Source organism: Physeter macrocephalus, chromosome 9 (genome assembly GCF_002837175.3).
Source record: "Physeter macrocephalus isolate SW-GA chromosome 9, ASM283717v5, whole genome shotgun sequence".
Classification (NCBI taxonomy): Eukaryota; Metazoa; Chordata; class Mammalia; order Artiodactyla; family Physeteridae; genus Physeter; species Physeter macrocephalus.
Genome location: NC_041222.1, coordinates 62,432,824 through 62,451,533, shown reverse-complemented (window position 1 = coordinate 62,451,533; position 18,710 = coordinate 62,432,824). Strand labels below are relative to the sequence as shown.

Below are 18,710 nucleotides of genomic sequence, written 5' to 3'. Positions count from 1 at the left end.
TTTATTTACAGCTTTTTCGTAATATGTGCTAGTTTGGGCTTCATGAGTTTGAAGGTGGGCTGACTTTGTGAACCGCCGGCTAGGACTTTTAGTGGTGGGTTGAACCAAAAGAATTCCAAAGTGAAGAATATGTTCCTTTTTCATATATCCCTGTCAAGAATCCCTAAGGCCAAAAATAAAACCAGATAGAAGAATGCTTAATTAAACTGAGGGTAACTATGTAAATTTAAATCTGTTCTTTGGACAGATTTGGGGGAAAGTTCAAAAGAAATTCTCTAATGTTTATGGTTTGTGTTTGACTACTGTTAGATTAGTAGATGATTTCTAGTTTCCAGAAAGTGTTCTCAAGCTTTATAGGGATTATCTTATTTATGCCTTTAGCATGGTGGATGACCTCTTAAAGCTTAATGAATGGTATGATATAGGTAATAGCATTAGCTCCAGTTTATAACTGAGAGAATAGAATGGATTATGCCAGTGTCCAAGGTGGGATTTGAACCAAGGGGTTCTCAAAACCCCTGGCTCTCGACCTCTAAGCTCTCTGCCTCCACATTACACATAATTTCCTGTCAGAAGATGACGCCTACCACTAAACTGAAGTTTCCAAGGGGCTTTGCTTTAGGTTAGCAAACATTTTTACACTTCCTACAGTAAACCTGAGAATTCCATGTACTTGAGAATTCTCACGCTTATATTTGGGATACAGTAGTAATTTCTGGGATCATCTTAACTTGCAGCCTCTTTTTCCTCCTCTTTCTTCATATTCAGTCTTAATTTCTGCACTTCCCCTTTTCCTTGGCTTATTTGGAGCAATAGTCAGTGTGCCTTGGGCATTATTTGGATACCTTCATTTCTATTCTTAAAAGAGTAAGTGTTTCTCTGTTATTCCCAAGTAAGATTAAAGCTGCTAGCTAGCCGTTGCCTCGTAAATTCTTTACCAATGTCCTGTTTCTTTACCTTCCTCTTAGAAAACTTGTTTCCTTGGTACTGTATCTCGAGATTGAAAAGAACCACGAAGAAGTACCTAATTCAGTTACCCATCCAGTGGAATGTTTCTCCCATACTCCTGCTTGGACTATAATCTTTTCCTAGAATCATTACTACTCGTTAAAAATTTCTTCCTCCTTTTGACAATATCATACCTGCTTTCTTTTTTTTCTTTTGGCTGCACCTCTCAGCTCGCAGGATCTTAGTTACCCGACCAGGGATTGAACCTGGGCCATGGCAGTGAAAGAGCTGAGTCCTAACCACTGGATCACCAGGGAACTCCCCAGACCTGCTTTCTTTAACCACACAACAATGAAACCCAATGACTGACTCCCTCTTTGCTTCTCCCTGGTTTGTTCCCTAAGCTTTTCAGTTTGTGAGTTCCCACCTATAATATTGACTGTTAATGGTTTTTGTGTTCGTTCTGATTTCTCTTTCTTTTATATTTGTACTATTTCCCCCTATTAAATAATTCCTGGAATTCAGAGGCCATGAGAGGTACCATGCAATTAGCACTGCATTTGGTAATCAGAAGGTATTTTGTAAAATTTGACCCCATAAGAAGAGTAGAAGCTGTTTTTCTCCTCTTGCTCCCTGTTTCTGTTTAGCTCAAAGACATACCAGAACTGCAAATCTCAGTGAGAAATCAGTGTAGCTCACTTTTATAGTCAGGACAGACAGAAAACAGTAGAACATTTCTGTGTTCAGCAGGAGCAAGCAAAAAATCATACTCTGTGAAAGTAGATTTACTTTAATTATGTAGTTAAATTTTTATAATGTACTTTTGAGCAGTGGTGTCACACTTTAGCAGTGGCTTACTTTTTTTTTTTCACACAGTCTGAAGGGACCCTAATCCTGTATCTAAAACTCAGGATTGGTCCTTAGGCTATTTACATTTTCATTGTTTGGGGCAGGCACCCTATTGCTTTTGTAAAAGCAATACACACTACTGGGGTGTAGGGTTTTCTGGAACACAGTCTGAAAACCCTTGCTTTAGGAGAGTGGAGAGACAGAATTTTCCTTGGTTTATTTGGGAAGATTGAAAGATTGTCAGACTGAACAGGAACCACATTCTTGTATGCACTATGTCTAAACAGTTGCCATCATATCAGTATCACCCTCATTCTGTCTTCATTTGTAATATCTAATGGAGCTTAAATCAATTAGGATACTTAGGATAGGCTATCTGTGTGCCAAAATGCCAAACAGAAAAAACGAAGTAGAGTCCTCAAGATGTTGAAAAGGAATCTTGTTTTTAGCTGTTTCTCTAAAGTTAGAACAGTTTTGATCCCTTTCCTGGAAGCATTTTTTTTCCCCCTACTGAAAAGGGAATAAAGCAAAAATTGAGAAGAGAAAAATTGGATCATTGACCTTTTTTGCATGATTATCTTTTGGTGTTTCTGTGAAGTTAGTTTGAGGTGATCTTTTAGGCTATTGTATTTTTTTCAAATTCAATAGAAAATGAATCTTTAATTGATTATATTTACTTATTTTATAACACATTGCCATTTCTGTCACCCTAATGCAGTTGATAGCTGTCTTGTGTGTAACACCAATTCGTAATCCTCTGCATTGAATACTTAAAGGGCGAGTATTAAAAATTGCATGCTATGCAAGAAGAGATGGGTGTACCACATTTAAAATTGGCTCTTACACATTGTGCACTTATTAAAAGAAAAAAATTAAGCTGAAAAATATCCCTTTAATATGAATGTGTTTGAGGAAATCGTAACCTCTGTATTCTAATATTTTGAGTTTCATCACTTTTGTATTCCTTTCCTTCTTGATCCATGTAGTTTTTTCCCTTGCAACACTTTCCCTCCCCTTGAGTAGGTAGCTTTACAATTGTGATCTTTCTTTTTCTCAAACTGCACTTAAAATCCACTTTTTTTTTGGGGTTGATGTTCCTTAGTCCAGATGCTTCCTTCTGTACTGTGTTTAGGAACTCTATTTCAAGGGACGTACTTTAAAAAAAAAAAATCTCTTACTTAAGATTAGGTTATACAATTCCCAAGAATTATATCTACCTAAAAAACCTTCATGATGAAGAATCATAATGAAGATTTTGTAAGTAGATGCAAAGTGTTTTCTTGGGAGTTCGTAGCATTGGGAGAATTTAAGATTTGAGAAATGAGATTGTGAGGTCATAAGAGCCAAACCTATGTGAGTGTTAAATGGTGAATTCAGGATGGGAGAAAATGTTCAGGAAGGAGGAAGTAGCCTTCACCTCAGTTAGAGAGGAGAATCCGGGTAAGGGGCTAAAGCAGCCCTGGAGGCAGGTATAAAGGCAGGCTTTCTTTAGGTTGTTTACACATCTGTCTCTGTAAGCAACATAAATAGCGCTTTTTTCCTGCCTGGCCAACACATGCCCTGCTCCTTTTTTATTTTGATGTCTCAGCTTAAATGTCACCTTCTCAGGGAGGGTGTATTCATCTAAAGTAAAGAGGAACTCTCCCATTTCCCTCATGTCAGCCTGCTGTATTTTCATTGTAGCACTTGATACTTTCTCGATATTTTCTTGTACGTGTATTGTTTCTTCTCTTCTCCTCACCCTCCCTGCCTCCTAACAGTGGACATAAGGTTAATAAGCGCGGGGGCCATGTCAGCTGTGTTTATCGCTCTATCTCATGTCCCTAGAATAGAACCTGCACTTAGAGGACAGTGTCTTTGGCTAGACTGTCATCTGCTTGAGAGCAAGATTCCACCTTATCTTTGTAGCCCTATGATTATATAGTGCCTGTTGAATTGAATTAATTAGGGTAATATTATTGAGAAGATAGGATAATTTTATAAATGAAGACATTATATTCCCTTTTTTTCCTCTAAATAAAAAGCAGTATCAGTCTTAGTGATAGCAGGGCCAAGTGTAAAACCTGGGATAAAACTGGGTAAAGCTTTGATGCCAGAGGACTCTCCCAAGGGTTGTTGACTTCTGCTCTTCCAGAAATCATGAGGGGATTATTTTAGGAAGTGAAATTCTTCAATGGCTCTTTATATATTTAATTAAATAATGAAAAGCAGTATTAGTTTCAGATGTACAACATAGTGATTCAGAACTTTTATAGATTATACTCCATTTAAAGTTATTATAAAATATTGGCTATATTCCCTGTGCTATACAATATCTCCTTATAGCTTCTATGCATACATTTATTTTATACATAGAAGTTTGTACCTCTTAATCCCACACCCTTATCAAGCCCCTTCCCCCTTTTCTCTCCCCACTGGTAACCACAAGTTTGTTCTCTGTATCTGTGAGTCTGTTTCTGTTTTGTTATATTCATTCATTTGTTTTCTTTTTTAGATTCCACATGTAGGTGATAATATACAGTATTTGTCTTTCTCTGTCTGACTTATTTCAACAAGCATAATACCCTCCAGGTCCATCCATGTTGCTGCAAATGGCAAAGTTTCATTCTTTTTTATGGCTGAGTAGTATTCCAGTATATATATATATATATATATATATATATATATGTATATGTATATGTATATATATATATATATATATATATATATGCCACATCTTCTTTATCCATTCATCTGTTGATGGACACTTAGGCTGCTTCCATATCTTGGCTATTGTAAATAATGCTGCTGTGAACATTGGTGTGCATGTATCTTTTCCAATTGGTGGTTTTGTTTTCTTTGGATATATACCTAGGGTTGGAATTGCTGGATCATATGGTAGTTCTATTTTTAGTTTTTTGAGGAACCTGCATACTGTTTTCCACAGTGGCTGTACCAGTTTACAGTCCCACCAACAGTTCTGATGACCAATTTTTTTGATGTAGTAGTACACACTGAGATGAAGATGCTCCTGCGAAATATTGGGAGGATCTTAGTTATTTCCCTAGAAGACCATTTTCCATGTAGCTAATGTTGCTTTTCCAGATGGACCTTATGAAATATGGTATTCTGAAAAATATTTTGCCCAAGGTTTAACTTTAAAAGTGGTGGTCTCCTTAAGATAGAAATATTAAGATTTTTCAATTTAATAATTTTCTATAAAAGAATTAGGTCTGTCTCTAGGTTGAACTTTCTCTGAAGATACAGTTTTACTCTTTCTTATCAGATTAGCCCGTATATGTATTTCCACTAGGCCAGTCATTTGAAGCAATGCTATATACTGAGTTATATTGAGGGAACTTGGGACAGGTTGGTGGTAGTGCTATGAATTTTAGTGAAAGATGTAAGCTTGAAGACTTATATTTAATATTTCCTAACAGTTTGTAATGTTATGTAGTTTTGGGCACTCCCTGTATTTTATTGACTTATTTGTTATGTGTTCCTTGAAGAAATGATTATGAAGGTGGTCTTATTTTAATATCATGGTTATATTATCTCCAGATGAAATGTATTGACTTAACCTCAGCTAGATGGGCTAGTGACGCAAATCCTCCGAAAGCTGAAAACGTGCATACATGTAAAAAAAAAAAAAATCCTCTCTTTTTCCCCACTGTCTGGAGAGAGAGCCATGGATATATTCTGAGTTCATATGTAAAGAGTCCAAATTACTAACCAATGAAGTCATTTTTATGTATCATCATTAAGATTTTTCAGCATAGCCAATTTGGAGTCTTGAACTCTTATTCCAAATCTAGGAGTTTTGTGTAACATTCAAAATTAATGATTCCTCTTTTATATGTTATGCATTTTTACCCTCCCTGAGTTTGGATGTGAATTTCTGAGTGTGTATGGTACGAGTTCTCTATAGAGGTATAAACTTCATCCATATTATCTGTTTTTTTATTCATCATTTTCAGTGTTTCTTCTCATACTGACTGTTCCACTATGCTGTTACTTTCCTAATGCCTTTGCTCATACTTTCTGTTTGCCACCCAGGCATTTCTTGTCAGCTGCCAGGCTTGCTCCATCTCTTCCTTTGAGGTCATACTAAAGTTATGTTTCATTGATTCTACTCAGTTTCATAAAGGGTGGGCTGGGTTCAGAGATGAAGAGACCTGAGATATAACCTTAGCCCTTGGAAAGCACAGAATTAATCTAGGGTGACGATGGGGCTTGATAGTAGCATATATATTAGGATTCGCTAATAGGATCAGTGAGAAAAAAAGGTTGAACCCAGAAGAGAGACAGTGCCATTTTTGTTTTGGAGTTGTTGGCAGAAGGCTCTCCAGAGGAGGTCTATTTGTGTTGGTCCTTAAATGGTGAATCCTGAGGACGTAGACATGTGTTTTACATCTGCCTAGTTAGCTAACTATATCTAGTTTGTTTCTTTGTAACTTTATGAAAGTTATTTAGACACTTATCTTGTGTGGCCACAGTTCTTTATTGCATAGGAAACAATTAGATTTTCACAATTGCATATGAATTTTTTAAAAAGTCAACAAGGTGAAAACAACTCAACAATACAATTCAAAAATTGCCCGATGTTATCTTTAATCCTTTTTCAGGGAAATGAGGAAGTGACACAAAGGGGGAAAGCATTTTTTTGTTATTTGGAAATACCTGTTTTGAAATGCGCTGAATAGAAGCAATGGCAGAATCTGTGTGTGTGTGTGGTGTGTGTGTGTGTGTGTGTGTGTGTGTGTGTGTGTGTGTGGTGTGTGTGCGTGCATGCGTGAGCTTATAAAAACAAAAATAAAATCCAACCGTTGATTTTTGTTCTTTTCAAAATGTCAGGAGTGTAAAGGCTGGGCCATGTTCGGTGGCAAGGTGATGCCCAGCCTGCTAGATGTTAGTCTTTGGACTTCCAGATGCACAGAACAGGGGCAGCAAGATGGCCATGTAGTACCCTGCTTCACTTTTCCTAGGGGCTCTGATGTGGTGGAACTGAAGCAGGAAGAGAAGGAGTCCAAAATGCTGAAGCTGGAAGGGACATTGGGCACAAAGCTATGGTAATAACCAGTCTGTATATATAGAGAGTTTGGTGCGGGAGGGCTCTGCACTGTAAATAAAGTAAAAGCAATAATTATCAATGGGCAACTGGGCCATGTCGTTATCAAAATTATTCAGATGTGTGTAAAGTCTAGTGTCTAAGCAAATAGACTAGAGAGAGGCTCTGGAGAGGAATCTGCCAGCTATTTTCCTAAGGATTTGGGAAAAATCTGTTGCCTAGTGATATTTTCTAAAGCTTATTACATGATGGTCTTGTGGATCTGGAGGAGTTTGTTCTTTTCTTTCTTGTTTTTTGATTTTGGTGCTAAAAATGAGATATTTTAATAAATTAAGTTTACTTATTGTATATATAACATTATATAAGCACAAATTCATTTATTCATCTAAGGAGCATTTATTTCTTTGTATCAAGCATAACTATTTTTCAAGCCTTTTTCTCCTAAAGGATTAATATTAAAAATCTCAGGTAATAAGTAAGGATTTGACTTATTCCAGGCTAACCAAATCATGACTTTTTTTCCTTTTCATGTGTTTTTCTTCTTTTTGTACATTTTCCACTCAACTTAAAAATTAAATAGATTAATGGTCAATGTATATAGTTAACATCATTCTAAATACTATGTATATGGGTCTATATTGTGCCTATTATTTTGAAAAGCTATTTTAGGGGGGGAAAAAAGCCCAATTACTCACTATTTATGAAAACTTTGGTCTGTTCCTCTCAGGTCTAAATTTTGGGTGTTGTGTGTGGGTAGATCAGCGTGAAATTTTGAAAATGTCTTCTAGTTAGAGCCTTGGGGTACATGAGTAGTAATGTGCAGAAGGAGAGGAAAAGGGAAATGTTATTTACGGCTCTATGGTGTTAGTTTCAAAATGATGTTGGAGATCTTCTGGCCCAATTTGTTAACTTAATTTCTTAAAATTTGGTACTATAGAATTAGAGCCAGTCCCACATTAGATACTCAGCTTTCAAGAGACTGCTTCTCTGTGGCAACACTTTCTATCACCTCTACCAGTTTTTAAAAGATTATGTTGATTGTAGGGAGTTTGGAGAAGAATTTGACTGGCTAATATCAAATCATTGCTGCTTGTAGAAAGCAACTTCTTTAGCAATGGTAGATCAGTGAAGAGTGGCATGAATCTTTTTTTTTAATTGAAGTATAGTTGATTCACAGTGTTGTGTTAATTTCTGTTGTACAACAAAGTGATTCAGTTATACATATACATACATTGTTTTTTATATTCTTTTCCATTGTGGTTTATCACAGGATACTGAATATAGTTCCCTGTGCTGTACATAAGACTTTGTTGTTTATCCATCCTATATAGACTAGTTTGCATCTGCTAACCACAAACTCAAGAGTGGCATGAATCTTTAAGAAATTCAATTGAACAAATATTTATTGAGCACCTATTATTCGGTGCTCAAATAATAATGGTGGGGTTGCTGACCTCAAGTCGCTCAGTCTAGTGAGGAGTCTGAGAGGTGAATGAACGTTATCAGGCTGCCTGATAAGTGCAACAAGAGATGCTTGGAAGAGGAACAGAGAGACGTTCTGAGAGAGCCAACATCTCAGAATTTTGGCTGGATTTTGACAGGAATAAGAGTTCCCAGTGATTTCTACTGAATTAATGTGCATAGTTTAAAGAATGAATATGAATCCTCCCATTTTATTGTCACCTAAAAAAATGTGATGGCTTTCTATAGATGGGTATCCCTTCAGTAACTTATGACATTTGGCCTTTTATTACATAGATCTTAATAGATCCTTAAGGTTAGAAACTCATGTTAATGATTCTGATTATAAAACAGTCAAATAAATGAACTACTTCCCCTAATTTGACCTTTTTTCAGATTAGAACTGTAAGTTTGTATTTACATTGCTACTGATTTTCTGTCGTGTTTATTGTGAATAAAAAGTTTCTATTGTTTGCTTCTAATTAAGAACTCGGTGCTCAACAGACATTGTTCATTGTTATTTATGAAAATACTGCATTTAAAAATAATTGAGGTATGAGTTGGTAAACAATTTCTTATAAAACTAGACTTCTTTGGAATAGTAATACATAACAGATCATTTCCTTTAAAGGGTGGGAAAAAAAATTTAAGACCTTCAACTATAAGATGTGCTCACTAACAGCTGTTTTCTATAATAGGAGCATTTTTGCATGCAGAATAGAGAAAATGAACTGTACAAAAGTGTGTATAGAGGAACAGCTATAACTTCTCTGGCATGTACAGCAGCCCACAGAATAAACTTCCTTCAAATGGCATTGGCATGATTAATCCCAAGCAACCTGGACACTGAAACTGCTGTTCTGAAAAGGGGCTCTGCAGCCTGGAAATGTCATGGATGTAATGCTATCTTTCTAGCTGGGGTGGGGTGCTCATGCATTTAGTGGCACCCCGCTCAGTGTTCAGGGTATTTGAATATTCATGATAGGTTGGCAGGTGGTCAGTGGATGCAGGGCTGAAGCCACTCTGAGTCCTTTTGCTTTTTCATTTTTTATTAGAGAAACTTGTAAGGTCAGGTGAGATGCCTCATTCATCATCATTTACTTCTTCTGATGTCAGTTTGGGGAAATTTTCCTAAGGTGGGCTACAGGAGACTGCCAAGTGTTAAAATCCTGTGTTCAGTATACCTCTTTGTAATCATATTTGTGTTCATGGAGTGTCTAACCAATTTTTAAATACATCATCATCATCCTCTGCATTAAAATTGCCTCAGACTTGTATTTCCCCACATATATAATCTTCTTGAGTCTTGATAGCCATGCTTACAATGTGTAGATGGTATTCTCTCTTTTAAAGGGAATGGGAGCTTCCCTGGTGGCACAGTGGTTAAGAATCCACCTGCCAGTGCAGGGTGCCCTGGTCCAGGAAGATCCCACATGCCACGGAGCAACTAAGCCCGTGCGCCACAACTACTGAGCCTGTGCTCTGGAGCCTGTGAGCCACAACTGTTGAGCCCATATGCCACGACTACTGAGGCCTGCACACCTAGAGCCCGTGCTCCACAACAAGAGAAGCCACTGCAATGAGAAGCCCGTGCACCGCAACGAAGAGTAGCCCCCACTCGCCGCAACTGGAGAAAGCCCGCGTGCAGCAACGAAGACCCGACGCAGCCAAAAATAAAAAATATATATATATATAAAGGGAATAGAGCTAGAACTGGAGCTGTCTAGAGAATCCTTAGTCCAGGGCCATGGAACTGAGTCTTCTAATCCAAATCCAGGGCTTTGTACTTGTTTTCTCCTTTCTATTTTCGTCCGAAAGGCTTACATGACAATTGGGTATTTACAGCTTAGATTTCCTGCCTTACTTCTGTCACTTCTTGATGTGTTCCAGGACCTATCCTGTGTCTTTTACATACATCATCTTGTTTAGTTCTCACACTGTCCAGGCAAGGCACCTGAGGTTCAGAAAATTGGAGTAACTTTCCAGAGGTAGCCTGGCTAGTTCGAGGTGGATTCCGGATTGACACCCAGGCGTGCCTGAGCCCTTGACACTCCTTATGTTCCTGAGTAAATGTTTCTGTCCTTATAAATTGGGAGAGTGGGATTGACCTATATACACTATTGATACTATGTATAAAATAGATAACTAATGAGAACCTACTCTATAGCCCAGGGAACTCTGCTCAATGCTCTGTGGTGACCTAAATGGGAAGGAAATCCAAAAAAGAGGGGATATATGTATACGAATAGCTGATTCACTTTGGTGTACAGCAGAAACTAACACAACATTGTAAAGCAATTATACTCCAATAAAAATTAATTTTAAAAAGTTTCTGTCCTTGGAGAGTGAAAGGGAATTAGAGATGAGGTTCCTGAATATATGATAATAAGGAAGTCTGTTAAGTGTCAAATCAGTGATTCAGACAGTTCTTTGGGAGGGTAAAAGGAGAAGAGAGGGTAGTACTCTGTGGTCTGGAAAGGCTTTGTGAAGAAATTGAGATTTGAACTAGCAGAGGATACTAAGAGTAGCATCAAAGTGCGATGGAAGGAAAGAGGACAGAGCATAGGTGGGAAATACTGGGCATGTTTTGGGGGAATTGATGCAATTGAATGAAGCATAGGAGGATTGGTGGGTGACAAAAGGAGGAAGGGTTTAAAAGGCAGACTGGAGCCCTGCTGAAGTGGACTTGGGCTACCAGGTTATGTGCTATGTGGTATATGGCCTTGATGTTCAACATGTACATTTTAAATTCTTTGTGATACTTACTACCAGAATGCAGTCTTAACTAGAATAGCTGAGTTGGCTTGCAACTGATTTTGATTTAATGGAAATTTTAGTGGGGTGAAATCATATTTAGCTTCTTAGGGCAACTCTCATTTCCCAAGAGCTTGCCTAAATAGTCTTGTCTAAATAAGTCTTAACATGTACATTTTTAATTCTTTGTGATACTTACTACCAGAATGCAGTCTTCACTAGAATAGTTCAGTTGGCTTGCAACTGATTTTGATTTAATGGAAATTTTAGTGGGGTGAAATCATATTTAGCTTCTTAGGGCATCTCTCATTTCCTAAGAGCTTGCCTAAATAGTCTTGTCTAAATAAGTCTTTTTTCATAAGAATACAAAAGCCTTATTGTTTCTTATGTATTCTTATGATGTGAATAGATTTGAAGTGTTTGTATATATTGCAGTATTTCTGTAAGTATTCCTTTGGAGGGTAGTGGGGGATAATGAGTCTTAATGAACACCAGTAACATTGGGAGACATTGGGTTTGGGATTTTTCTAAGGAAGGAGGGTGGTCCTGCCACCTTTTGGTATGGAAATTAGGATATCTCAAGAGAACTGAGGGGTTTGGGGTAGAGTGATGTCCATCAAAGACTAGACATACATAATATGTTTGTTAGGTAACTTATAGTTGTTTTCAAGCTTTCAGTCAAAAGGTGCTGTCCTCAGTTTCCCTAAAGTGTTAGGGCAGGGTGATAACCACTAAAGTGCAGTCATTCATGACCATGGTTGACTGTGATGCACTATCCCCAATCAAGATTTGAATAAATAACTTACATATTTGATTTACATAGGAATATTATTATTGTAGATTCTGAACAAGAAGTAAAGAACAAATCAGAGAGTTAGCTGGGGCTTGGCAAAGGGCTGTGAAAATTGAGAATGATGTAGGTGGTAGGATGGGATTTTTTTTTTCTCTTGTTTTTAAAGGAAAGAAGAATGTCTTTTTGCCTATTAATCTCATCTCACTTTTTTTCTTTTTTTAATGTTGCAGTGTGCAAAGATCCACCTTACAAAGTAGAAGAATCTGGGTATGCTGGTTTCATTTTGCCAATTGAGGTTTATTTTAAAAACAAGGTATGTAATCTTTACTCATTAATCTTTCAATAGAAGATCCTTCATTAACCAAATGATGTTTAAAATAGTTTTGATTCATAAGCACTTCTATCACTAGATGATTTTAAAATAAAAGTTAAAATTTGTCTTCTAGGAATTTTGGCTATTGTTGTCCTTAATTAAAGAGGAAGTGGCTAGAGAAAGATAATTTCAGTTCTGTGAAGTCAGATTATATGAAATTCATTAAATGTTTCTTTTAAGAGAAGAGTGATTACCTTTTGAAAAAGAAGATTAATATATGTTTGTACAATAGAAAAGAGAAATTACGGCTTTTCAGTGAAATGATCCATTCTCATTTTCATAATTCTAGAATTTGAGACTTACAAAGAATAATCTCTCCTTTATCTTTATCTGATACACACGTGACACATATATATATACAATTATATCAGCAAGTAGATATTATGGATTCTATTGGATTTAAAAAATTTCAGCAGTGCATATATGGCAAAACACACAGACTATATAATATTGGACAAATTGCTCAACCTCTGTGGGGCTCACTATCCTCATTTATAAAATGGGGATAGGATAAGTGTATCTGCCTCCTAAGGTGGCTAGGAGGATTAGATTAAATAAAGCTATGCAGGATTTTTAGAATAATGCTTCATATGTAAGTAAGCACTTAGTAAATGCTAGCTGTTATTTTTAATCACCCTGTTTCTTCCTTTTATTCCAAGGTAATCATAGTTCCTGAAACCTGCCCCAAAGTGAGATAATACACTTTTTTCTTTTTAAAGGAACTGAGCAATTAGAATGTTGTGTTATCCAAGCCATTGCTCTGTTAAGTCTGGTCCTTGGACCAGAAGCATCAGCATCACCCAAGAGCTGGTTGGAAATGAGATTCTCAGGCTCTATCCCGGATCTATTGAATCAGAATCTCTGGGATGGGGCTTAGGAATCTGCATATTTACTGGCCTTCCAGGTGAAGAAACACCACAAAGTATGAGAACCCCTGATAAGCCACTCTTTAGTGATCAGTATTTTCCACTGGAACAGTGTCCCACTGACTTTTTATTTTTTCCTTTTTAATTGAAGTATAGTTGATTTACAGTATTATGTTCCACTGGCTTTTTCAATGTATAGAAGTGCCAGCCTTCAATTCAGTAAAAATCTCTTTGTGATTAAGAGATAATTAACTTTTAAATAAGCTATAATGAAACTATCCTCAAAAGTTGGAATGTGTAGAAAATAGGGATAAATTTTATTTTTCATATTTCTTGTTTTTTTCAAGCTGGTCTCCTCATGTGCCACATTTCTGCTCCACGGCCTTCCTACACACATGATATCCCTGTTAATTATTTTTTCTTTATATTTATATTTTGGGTATGTATTTGGTGGTGAACTTTCTGTGTAGTTAAATAGCTGAGTGCTTACTTTGTCCTTGGCAGTTTGCTGAGCCCTTTACATATGTTGCTTTGTTCAGTAGGTTTATAAGAACTTTTGAGAGGTTATTATTCCTATTCTACAGGAAAGGAAACTGAGTCATGGAAAGATTACATGGCTTGTCCAAGGCCACACACAGTTGGAAAGTGTTAAAACCAGATTCTTGATCTAGATCTTTCTCTCCACTGACAATCCTCTTGACTTCTGTGTCTTCGAAGCAGTAACTCTTTGCCAGAATAATGATTACCTTCCTCAGTAGTAATACCACTGAAATGTTCATGTGTTTTTCATCAGATCAGAATTTGTTGAGATGCATTTATGTCTGTTCATATGATATGCTTTCACATTTGATGTATGGGTTTGTTTTTTCTCATTTCAGGATTTCCCTTAAGAAATTAGTTTTTAGCTTTCTTTTTTTTTTATTAAAAAAATTGAGATATAACTTACACACCATAAAATTCAGCCTTTAAAAATGTACAGCTCTGTGGGTTTTAGTGTATTGTGCAACCATCACCATTATTTAGTTCTAGGATATTTTCATCACCCCATAAAGAAACCTTGTACCTATCAGCAATCACTCCTCATTCCTTACTCTCCCAGCCCCTGGGGTGAATCTATTCCCTTTCTCTATGTAATATCCTATTCTGGCCAATTCTTATCAATGAAATCATACAATATGTGGCCTTTTGTGTCTAGCTTCTTTCATTTAGTAGGTTTTCAAGGTTTATCCATTTTATAGGATGTACCAATACTTATTCCTTTTTATAACTGAATGCTATTCTATTGTATAAGTAACGCCACATTTTTGCTTATATTTGTATTCATAATTTGATGGACATTTGACTTGTTTCCATCTTTGCCCTATGAATAATGCTGCTACGAACATTCATATACAAGTTTTTTGTGTGGACGTATGTTTTCAAGTCTCCTGGTTATATACCTAGATGGAGTTGTTGGGTCGTGTGGTAACTCTGTGTTTAATTTAACTTTTTAAAGAACTGCCAAACTTTTCCAAAATGACTGTACTATTTTACTTTCCTACCAGCAATGTATGAAGGTACACTGAAGGCTTCAGTTTGGAAATAATGCTGCAATAAAGTATCTTCTCTCCTACTTTGTTTTTAACTTTTCTGGTCACTTTTACAAGCTCTCATTTCTTCATGGAAATATATTTTCTGAACTGCCCAATTCCCTCCTTTACAGAAATAACTGGAATCTCCTCATCCACCAGATTTAAAAAGAAAATAAATGAAGGATGAAGAGGCTGCAAGTAATGTGTGCACACGTGCGCACTCACAAATGCAGTCATCTTGGTACTTTGGGTAGCAATTCTTATGACTGAAAGACATATTATTTATCCACTTTGTGAGGAATTTTTAGTTTCTTAAAATATGAAAGAAGAAAGATGCACCTGAGATGGAAAACAGTTATTTCTTTGGGGCCATTGTAAAATAGACATTCAGCTGACCACTGTGTAGTAGATACTCTGTTTAGTGTCCAGATTAGCTGATTTTTATTTTCTAGTTTTAGACTTTAAGATTTTATACATAATAATTATTGCTTTTTTTCACAGGTGCACAATGAAACATATTTCAGTGTTTGTAATATGAAAAAGTAGTATATACCTAATTGTAGAGATGTGGATCAATTACTGGTGGGTTAATAATACACAAAATGCTATATAGCAATTAATGTAGCAAGATGGATAAGTCTCAAAAACAAAAATGATGATTATATATTATATGGTTATGATATCACTTACGTATGGTTTTATAAACCACTGAAGCCAAGAATAAATGAGGTGATGGAGACACACATACGTAGTACAAGAGCATGAGCTGAAAGGACAGCACAGGATCTAAAGGGCATGGCTTACTGGGGAAGGAGGGATGGAGAAGCTCATATTTACAAAATTTTATTTCTTTAAAGAAAAACGTAAACTAGCATGGTGAAAGTGTTAACATCTCTTTAAACTCAGTGGAAAATATATGGGTGTAGTATTTTAAGTACTTTTCTTTATGTTCTTAATTTTTTAATTAAAATTATTGCTCTGTCATCTCTTTTTAATTTACCTTCCTAGAGTGTCTTAGAAGCCAAATTTTTGCTATCTTCCATTCTGGATCTCCATCCTACTGAAATGATCCATGTATGAAAATTTAATAGGTCTAGGCTGTTGCTCCAGAATGTTCATTTCATTCCTTCTGAGTGTATATCATTTTATTTATCCCTGGAGTTTACTCAACTCTGTCTTGAAGAAAGAACATCCATTATAATAATGGTTTATGAAAAAGTATTATTTCAAGTTTGCATAGGAGATGAGAGAAAGCAGCAAAAAGACCTCCACCTGATGTTGGAAGGGGCCTACCACTGCATATTCAGTGTATAATATCACCCTGCCCTTGGTCCCATCTCCATCCTTGTACTTTTCCTGCTTCCAATAAGCTTGTCTTCAGTTTTACTCACTTATTTGAGAGGTCAGAGTCAAGAGGGGTGGTGGAGTGTCAGTGCTTCTTATGAGTTCGTGTTTGTTTATTCTCTTATTTTGTGTTTGTATTCAACAAAACAAGCCTATCCATGAGAATCGTGTGTTTCAGAAACTAAACCAACAGGCCCACTGAAACATAATTGACTGTAGCACTTCAGGTTTGAAAGGATCCCATGCTTCTCTCTTTCATTCTGTCCTCAGAAAAGTACACGAGTGAATGTCAAGGACTGAAGCAGACTGAGAGGGATAATTTGATATTGCCAAAACCAGGTTTCCACCCTCTAGGAAATGTTTCAGCTTTATATGGAGAATAAATACATGCTTCCTTGTTTGAACTTTGAAGAAGAATCTTTTCTATGGAGCATAAATTGACATTATATTGATGTCAGCCCTCTAAGGAAGATATTCAGTTGGTCAGACCACAAATTTATGGGTACTTTTTACTTTCTATAAAAAAAAAACTTTAAAAGAAAATCACACTCGGGATTCATACAAAGATTGTCACTTTCTGTGGTTCTTAGCCTTAGTTTTACTGAAAAGTAATTTTTTTTTGGTTTTAAACTGGTGTGAACTGTAAAGTGTTGTTACTACCTCACTCTTTTTCTGCTGGTAATTATTATATTCATCAATGTATTTTTCTTTTTAAAAAAGTATGCTGGAGTATACTCCTAGTAAAAGTGAATGGAATAAAACTTAGGAGTTACTCCTTTCACTTCATTTAATCATTGTTAACTACTTGGTATAGCCTTTCCAGATTTTCCCCCATGCATTTGCATGGATAAAAAGTACGTCTATATAGAGATTGGCAAGGGCATAATATATCATATTTTAATATTTTTTCTGTGACTTGCCTTTAATTAACTTAGCGATATGCCTTTCATTCACTTAGCGATATGCCTTTCCAAGTCAGTTTTTAAAAATATCTGCATAGTATTCCATGGTAATGGTATACTTACATGCCGATCATCCCTGTTATTTTGCTATTATAAACAATGCTACCATCAACATTTTATTTTACATCCATATCTGTCTATGTATCTTTGCACACATATTTGAATATTTCTGTGGAAGAGATTCTTAGTAGTAGAATTACTGGGTTAAACATTGCATACATTTAGTATGTTGATAGATATTGCCAGTGTGTTTTCCCAAAGACTTTACCAGTTTACACTCCCAACTGTAAGGTAGAAAATGGCCCTTCTTATTTTTTAAATTAATTCTAAGGTTGTATTGACTATTTTACAATTTGGAGGAAAGGCAGGTAAGTAATGAAAATGGTTGTGATCATTACATTAATAAAGGAATGCTGTAACAGGGATGTCTAATTCAGATGGGGTTGGGAGGGTTAGGAAGACTTTTCAGAGGAGTTCATGCTTCAGCTAGGTCTTGAATGATGAGTTTGCACTAACCAGGTAAAGGATGGAAATATGCTGGGAGGGAAGGCATTTTAGACAACGGGGAATATGACATGTGAAAGGCAAAATGAATGAGATAATATGAAGCACTGGGGAACAGCAAGTGCTTCAACATTGTGGAAGGACAAGGTAGAGTAAGAGAACAAAAGCAATGCAGGAAAGGTATTAAAAGACTATAATGGTTATTACCAGGAGGTGGGATTTCATCCTGTAGAAAATGATGAGCCGTTAAAGGCTTTTATATCAATGGGAAGATGTAATCTGATTTTTGTGTTACAAAGATCACTCTCTTGTCATTGTGGTAGGTAGAAAGGGGTAAGTTCAAAAACAGGGAGGCGACCAGATGAAGAGTGATGAAGGTCTAAGCTAAGGCAGTAGTTATCGTGACTAGAGCAAAGGGCATAGATTTGGGAGTTCCTAAGGAGGAATACTAAACAGAACTCAGAGACCATTTGACTGTGATGAGTAAGAGAGAAGGAAGCATTAGTGATGACTTTTGTGTATTTTACCCTTGGGAAGCAATTAGGATTTCTGTTTGTCATGATATAGAGGATAGGAGAAAGGACACATGAAGATAACTTCAGTTTAAGATAATGCATGAATTTGCTGTTGCTGCCGGTCACCCCAGTGGAGGTGTGGTTAGACTGGAGCACAAGCATATGGCAGTCAAGTGGGAGCTGGGCTGGAGGTAGAGAGGGGAGTCACTGTCATGAAGGAGGAACTAACTCCCTGTGAATGGGCGTTGTCTCCCTGGGGAATTTTGCAAAAAGGTAAATGCATTTAAGAGTCAATGAAGAAATAAGGGAAGCCTGTGAAGAAAACTAAGGAGGAATGCCAGTAAGTGTGAGGAAAACCAGGAGAGAATGGCACCCTGATCAAGGAGAGAAGGAGCAAGTTTCATGCCAGATTAGTAATAGAAGTGAGAGGTAGTGAGTACATGAGTGGAGACTGTGATCTGGGGAAGTTTGGATGAAGAGGTGAAAACCATGAATTTGTAGTAGGTAATGCCTGCATTCTGACAGTTTCAGGTGCTAAGACTTTTTTTTTTTTTAAACATCTTTATTGGAGTATAATTGCTTTACAATGGTGTGTTGGTTTCTGCTGTATAACAAAGTGAATCAGCTATATGTATACATATATCCCCATATCCCCTCCCTCTTGCGTCTCCCTCCCACCCTCCCTATCCCACCCCTCTAGGTGGTCACAAAGCACCGAGCTGA

The 18,710-nt window shown here is 36.6% G+C and overlaps 1 protein-coding gene across 2 annotated transcripts in view; it reads left to right on the top strand.

Moving 5' to 3' along the window:
- The window catches only part of MLLT3 (MLLT3 super elongation complex subunit), a 253,131-nt gene that overhangs the window by 128,381 nt on the left and 106,040 nt on the right, over positions 1–18,710 (top strand). For both annotated transcript variants that reach the window (XM_007130213.4, XM_024126722.1), the window contains exon 3: positions 12,083–12,165. In XM_007130213.4, coding sequence (XP_007130275.1) covers positions 12,083–12,165 — 83 coding nt within the window. The remainder of the gene's footprint in view (positions 1–12,082; positions 12,166–18,710) is intronic.